Source organism: Seriola dumerili, unplaced genomic scaffold, assembly GCF_002260705.1.
Source record: "Seriola dumerili isolate Sdu_G_001 unplaced genomic scaffold, Sdu_1.0 BDQW01000306.1, whole genome shotgun sequence".
NCBI lineage: Eukaryota > Metazoa > Chordata > Actinopteri > Carangiformes > Carangidae > Seriola > Seriola dumerili.
Genome location: NW_019174561.1, coordinates 866,225 through 873,304, shown reverse-complemented (window position 1 = coordinate 873,304; position 7,080 = coordinate 866,225). Strand labels below are relative to the sequence as shown.

Genomic DNA, 7,080 nt, shown 5'->3' with positions numbered 1-7,080 from the left:
TAGCTAGTTTCTAACTTTAGCCATAAGTTACAGTTTCGCTAACTAATGTTAGCTAGTTTCTAACTTTAGCCATAAGTCACAGTTTAGCTAACTAATGTTAGCGAGGTTCTAAGTTTAGCATTAAGCTAGGACAGGAAGTTGACAAAGTGTAGCAGGAAGACGAGAACAACAACATTCAGCTGTGTTTGTCACTGAGCTGCTGAAATCACACTCAGTGGACATGAACACGTTTGACTGCTTTATTAGTTCATGAAGAAAAAAGTCATCAGTTAGTTGAGTGAACAGACATCATCAGTAATTAATGAGAGAGAAACAGCAGAGATCAAAGATATGACACGTTGTGATTGTGAACAAACTGGACACAGACTGTGATCTGTACAAACACTGTTACTGTTACTGTCCTGAACAGGAGGAACAAACCTCCAGTCCTGTCAGCTCTCAACAGGCAACATGGACTTCTTCTACACGTTAGACCATGTTTGAATGACAGGAAGCAGATATCATGTGACATCCACGTCTGAAGGTTCAGTGGTCAGAGACTCTTCAGGATCAATGAGCTCTGGTTCCATATTTCAATCTAACAGACAACAGCTCTGACATATTACACACTATATCAACACACATCAACACAATGATATTTATATACATTATATATAGAGAAATATACAGTGATGCTGTTACACATTCAACCTGCCCCCCTCCTCCTCCCTCCACCTCCTTCCTCCTCCCTCCACCTCCCTCCACCTCCCTTCACCCACAAAGATATTTTAAAGTATTAAAGATCTTAAACCATCATGTTCTTCATCTTTGTTTTGTAGTGACTCTGATCTTCACTGGTAATATCTTCAGAGGAAAATCTTTATTTGTGATTAAGAATGGAAACATCCTCTCAGTGAAAGTGTGTGTGAAGGTGTGTATGTGTGTGTCAGTATCAGGATCAGAGAACGACAGTTTTCCTCTGGTCCAGTCCAGATTCACTCTGATCCTCTGGAGCTTCTTCTTCACTGAGAGAACAGTGGAGAGACCTGGTGGAGATCGTGCTCTGTATTCACACTCATTAAACCATATTATCCATGATTTAGCTCGAGCTTTTTCTTTCCCCTTCCTCTCAACAGACTCTGTAGTCACACCTAGAAACCAGACTGGACTTTCTCCAACCTGGACGTCCCAGCTGTGAGTCCCTGAGTCAAAACCCTCAGAGCTCAGGACTAAGGCATAGGAGTCAAACCTCTCTGGATTGTCAGGAAGCTTCTGTCTCTCTCCAGATCTCACTCTGGTCAGATCTTCAGACAGGATGAGTTCTGGATGAGCAGAGTTTGGGTCCAGAACCACAGGACTGTAGGAGACCAGGTCCTTCATCTTGTTCCAGATGTTGAAGGTCAGGTTGCCCAGGTGTTTGGCCTGGTCTATCAGAGCTCCTGAGGGCAGCTGTGGATCCTCCAGCAGGGGGCGCTGCTGGACTCTGTCCACTGCAGCCTTGTAGTTCTTCAGGAATGAGAGGTCTTCAGCTCTCAGCTCGTCCTCTGTGGCTCTGACTGTGTGTGACAGAGCTGCTATCTCTCTGCTCAGAGCCTCCATCTTCTCCTTCATCATGTGACTCTTCAGCTCCTCTTCCTCCCTCAGAGCAGTGATCCTGGCCTCCTCTTCCTCCTGTAGAAACTGGTGAAGCTTCTTAAAGTGCTCCTTGATCTGGCTCTCAGTGTGTCGGGCCTGGACCTTGATGTGTTGTGCTGTTTGGTCACAGTCTCCTTTAACTCGTTCAAACAGCTTCAGTTTCTCTTGTAAAGGCTTCAGGGCTTTCTGGAGCTCCTCTCTGTGATCCTCTGCAGCTTCATCAACGGGTCTGAAGCTGTGGTTGGTGTGTGTCTTTGAGTCTCGACAGACGAGACACACTGGCTGCTGGTGGTCCAGACAGAAGAGTCTGAGTTTCTCAGAGTGCAGACTGCAGAGAGGCTCAGACCCTGCTGAAGGTCTCTGATGTCTCTGCAGTAAGAAGTCCTCACACAGGTTCTTCAGGGACAAAGAAACTGGTGGTTCAGACTTTGATGATCTCCTCTTACATACTGGACACTGTTGTATTACCTTCTCTCTCCACCAGCTCTGCAGACAGTCTCTACAGAAGCTGTGGCTGCAGGACAGGACAACAGGCTCTTTAAAGATGTCATGGCAGACAGGACAGGTGAGCTCCTCCTCTGACCGGGAAGACATGTCCTCTCTGAGTGAAGCTGAAGACACAAAGCCAGCACAGAGGTCAGTCAGGTGTGGTTTCCCTCACACTTTCACTTTCAGTCTTGTCTCTTATAAACTCCCAGTTGGTGTGTGGAGTCGCTGCAGGTTGAAGTTGCTGTCGTCCTGTTTTCCCTCCTCTCTCTGTAGAAGCTGTTGTTTTGGTTTAAAGGTGAATCTCTTTAAATGTTTCTCAGCATCAACGTGTCTCTCACGAGTGACGAACAGTATGAAATGGTATTTCCTGCTTCGTCTCAGAGTATCAGGAAAAGGGTGGAGCTTTAACAGACTGTTACTGAGAACAGTGTGCCAGAGCTTGTAAAACCAGTTATTTCTTGTTGTGTTTGTTTTACATGTACATGTTCAATATATTTCACCTGTTTCATACAGTGATCCATGTTTAAGTGATATGAAATGAAAATAAAACTTGAGGCATTCAGATCATCTGTCCTCTCGCCACCCACAGTCTGATCACAAGTGGACTGCTGGTTGATCTCTTGCAGGAAGAAGGTCTGACAGGCTCTTTAAAGTCAAGTTACAAGGTGGATCACTCACTAAAGTTTTTCAATCACACCATCGGACACTCAGGGTTTGATTTGGGGGGTGGGGTCTGACCCCTGATTAAGACTTGGACCCCCAAAAGTTGTTAATGTTAGCTAGTTCTAACTTAGTTAAGTCACAGTTTAGCTAACTAAGTTAGCTGTTTTAACTTTAGCATAAGTACGTTTAGCTAACTAATGTTAGCTTGTTTATCTTAGCCATAAGTTACGGTTTAGCTAACTAATGTTAGCTTGTTTCTAGTTTCGCATTAAATCGGACAAGGAAGTTGACAAAGTGTAGCAGGAAGACAGAACAACCAACATATGCTGTGTTTCACTGAGCTGCTGAATCACACCTAAGTGACGATGAACAGTTTGACGTTTATTAGATTCAGAAGATCATCAGTATGTTGAGTGAACAGACATCATCAGTAATTAATGAGAGAGAAACAGCAGAGATCAAGATATATACACGTTGTGATTGTGAACACATGGACACAGACTGTGATCTGTACAAACTAGTTATTGTTACTGTCCTGAACAGGAGGAACAAACCTCCAGTCCTGTCAGCTCTCACAAGGCAAACATGGACCTTCTCTACACATTAGACCATGTTTGAATGACAGGAAGCAGATATCATGTGACATCCACGTCTGAAGGTTCAGTGGTCAGAGACTCTTCAGGATCAATGAGCTCTGGTTCCATATTTCAATCTAACCATCATGTTCTTCATCTTTTGTTCTGTAGTGACTCTTGATCTTCACTGGTAATATCCTCAGAGGAAAATCTTTGTTTGTGATAAGATGGAAACATCCCTCTCAGTGAAGTGGTGTGTGAAGGTGTGTAAGTGTGAACCAGCTATGAAATGGTATTTCCTGCTTTCGTCTGCAGAGTATCAGGAAAAGGGTGGAGCTTTAACAGACTGTTACTGAGAACAGTGTGCAGAGCTGTAAAACCAGTTCTTCTTGTTGTGTTTGTTTGTACATGTACATTATATATTTCACCTGTTTCATACAGTGATCCATGTTTAAGTGATATGAAATGACATGAATACTTGAGACATTTAAAGTCAAGTTATAAGGTGGATCATTCAGTACCAACAAGTCCTCCAGTCCATACGAGTATGTCAGCCTTTTGTTCCTACCCTCAAATACAACCCAGTGTGTCTCCTGAAATAGCGCCCCTATGGCGGTATGTGTATTGGACATCGGTTGTCATGGTTAACATAATAAAGACGCGACATTGCCGTAGTTACTATAATAACAGTAACTGTTATGACATATCACAGTTCAAATTATGGGGGGTTGAGGGGGTCTGACCCCCCGATTAAGACTTGGACCCCCTTCCAAAAAGAAGTAAAAACAACAGTTTTTAGCTTTAATTTTAGCTTGTTTCTAACTTTCGTTATAGTTTAGCTAGTTTAGCATTAAGTTACACTTTAGCTAACTAATGTTAGCTAGTTTTTAACTTTAGTATCAAGTTACAGTTTAGGTAACAAATGGTAGCTTGTTTCTAATGTTGGTTAGTTTCTAATTTTAGCCTTAAGTTACAGTTAAGCTAACTAATGTGAGGTAGTTTCTAACTTTAGCTTTTAGTTACAGTTTAGCTAATGTTAGCTAGTTGATAGCGTATCCTTTCATTTCCAGTGTTAGCTTGTCATTTCATTACCAATATAAGATCTTGTATATGATGTAATATTAGGAAATCACTGGCGCTCAGTCATGAGCAGTGAGATAATGGAGGATTAGTTGTTGTAGATGAGTTTTAACATCAGTATAGAGTTTATTGTTTCATGTTAATATTCTTTTTGTGTCTGTGGTGGTTTAGTTAGTCTTTTGCCTGTCTGATATTAACATCTATGATAGAGACTCTCTTTGTTTTCACTCTGGAATCGTTATTGTATAATTCACACACTGTTAATAAGTTTACCCAAAATTAGAGTAATACTCTGGTAACACGTGTTGTTGCATGTTTACCTGGTAAAAGGTAAAAACCCACCAAAGTAATCTGTTGTCAGACTGACAGAAATCCCAAATAAACAAAATTAAATATAAGAGATACTGATGTGTGTATCCAACATATTGTTTTCCTAGTTGAACATCAGGTAACCGACTAAACTACTTTTCACATGTGGGTGCGACTACTTTTCTCTTCCAACAGCGTCAAAACAAATCCAGTTTTTAATTTTGATTCCAGTTTTGTGAGCCCGTGTGGGTGGACTGGGATCCAGCTCAGGTCACGGTGGACTGTTTGATGCTGCTGCCTGTTTTCAGCTGCCGTCCACTGTCAGAGCCAGACTGAGGCTTTGCTGAAGCTAATCCCACTTTTTATAACAATTCCAGACTACGTGATTACATCCTCTGGAGCCGGCACTGAACTGAATGTTGGACGGTTGGAAATCATGTTCAGGGAGAATATCAAAAGCCTCGAAAATTCAATATCTCAAAACTGAGTGAAGTGCAGGTTCAATCATAGGGCAGCCAGAACGACCCTTTTTTTGGAAAATAAAACTACTTCTGTTGTCATAGAGCCTGCAGGTAAAAGAAGAGAGTTCACCTGTAGCTTAAAGCTGTCATCGTACACCCATCAGTCTTTACTGTGAAGCAGGATGGTGACAGAGAAAACAGCCACTGTGAGCCGAGCAGGTGAAGAGCAAACCTCCACCACATCACATCACCGGGGTAAACAACACCTTTTTGCAATTTGTTTTTCAACTGAAGGCCATGTTTTGGCCACAACTTTGAACTCTAGCTGTCCTCCAACGAACTATAAAGACTGGAATATGATTGAAAGTGTTGCTCGAACAAAAGACCACAATCGAAGGAGGGATAAAAAGCCTCCAGAGGAGCGAGATGCCATTATTGTTCACCGTGTCTCCTCAACGGCTTTTATGATGTTGCACTTGTTTGTATGTAAAGTCACAGATGTAGCCGTCTCCTCTCTGCACTATGGTTTCAGTCATTGCTTGACACTGCAACATGAACAGTCTCAGTTGTCAGAACTCAGTCTGATTTATTCTGCAAATGAATTATAATTACTTGGAGTGGTGGGAAAAACTACAAAAATAAGTTAATAATGTTTAGGGGTGATAAGGCCTATAAATAAAATCGCAATGTTTTTAGGCTGCATCACGATACATGGTGTAAACTGTACGATATATATCGCGATATTTAGAAATCTGCTCGAAAGAATTTCATAAATTTACGATTAAATCACAGCAGTATGATGATTCTAGTGACCGCAACATTTGTCTGCATTAAAACATTGTTTACTGTTTGTCTTTAGTGGTTTCTATCATAGACTGTAAATAAAGATGAACGTAGCCACTGTGACGTCACCCACTGGTTTCTTAAGAGCGGTTTTGAAGCTCAGAGTGAGCTGCTCCACCGTCACCAAGTTGGCAGTGCCTTACTCCACCCCCTAACTCCCAGCTACTCCAAAAACTGTAAAAGAGTAGGGGCCTGTGTGGAGCTGAGACTTACACTCACCCACCTGTCACTCAAAGAGGCCACGCCCTCAATCCTCCATAACTGTAGTCCTTAATAAAATGTAAACAGGTGAGTTATATAAACAGGTGTCATGAAGGAGGAAATTAGCTCTGGAGACCAAAACAGTTTTTGTACCAGGCTGTAAACATGTTTATTTCTGCTGTAAAGTTGGACATTTTAACATGGGAGTCTATGGGGACTGACTCACTGCTGGAGCCAGACTCTAGTGGCCATTAGAGGAACTGCAGGTTTCTTTCTGAAACAAATCCTCCGCCTCCATCTTCAGCTACTGTTTCTGAACTATCAACTCACTTTAGCGCTTCACGTCTTTCACTCTCTCCAGTTCCAGAGACACAAACACACACGCCTCCCCGACATCACACACACACACACACACACACACACACACAGGACTTGTCTGGATGTGAGGGGGAGAGAAGAGAAACGCCAATTAAAACAATTTGGTGACGATTTGGATTCAATGTCGTTTACTACGTTCCTCGTAGAACCAGCTGCGATTCCTCCAGTATGTTCCTTATATAGTCCACCTCGAGTGCACGTGTCAGTGTGTGTGTGTGTGTGTGTGTGTGTGCAGGAGTGTACTGATGTATGTCAGTGCATGCTGGAATGTATTGTGTGTGTGTGTGTGTGTGTGTGTGTGTGCGCTGTAGGCTCTAAGCCAGGACTGCCTTGGCAAAGTAAAGATGCTAACAGAGACGGACAGGCTGCCATCTCCCTCAGCTGCTTGGCTATCACATGAAACGCACACACACACACACACACACACACACACAGAATTACAGACGATCACATCAGTTCTCTCCCTC

General features: G+C 42.6%; 1 protein-coding gene across 1 annotated transcript; it reads right to left on the bottom strand.

Annotated features, from left to right (window-relative positions):
* Nucleotides 1-801: 801 nt before the first annotated feature.
* Nucleotides 802-2,436, bottom strand: LOC111231577 (nuclear factor 7, ovary-like). The gene has a single exon (XM_022758723.1). The coding sequence runs from the start codon at nucleotides 2,206-2,208 to the stop codon at nucleotides 802-804; it is 1,407 nt and encodes a 468-aa protein (XP_022614444.1). The 5' UTR covers nucleotides 2,209-2,436.
* Nucleotides 2,437-7,080: the final 4,644 nt, after the last annotated feature.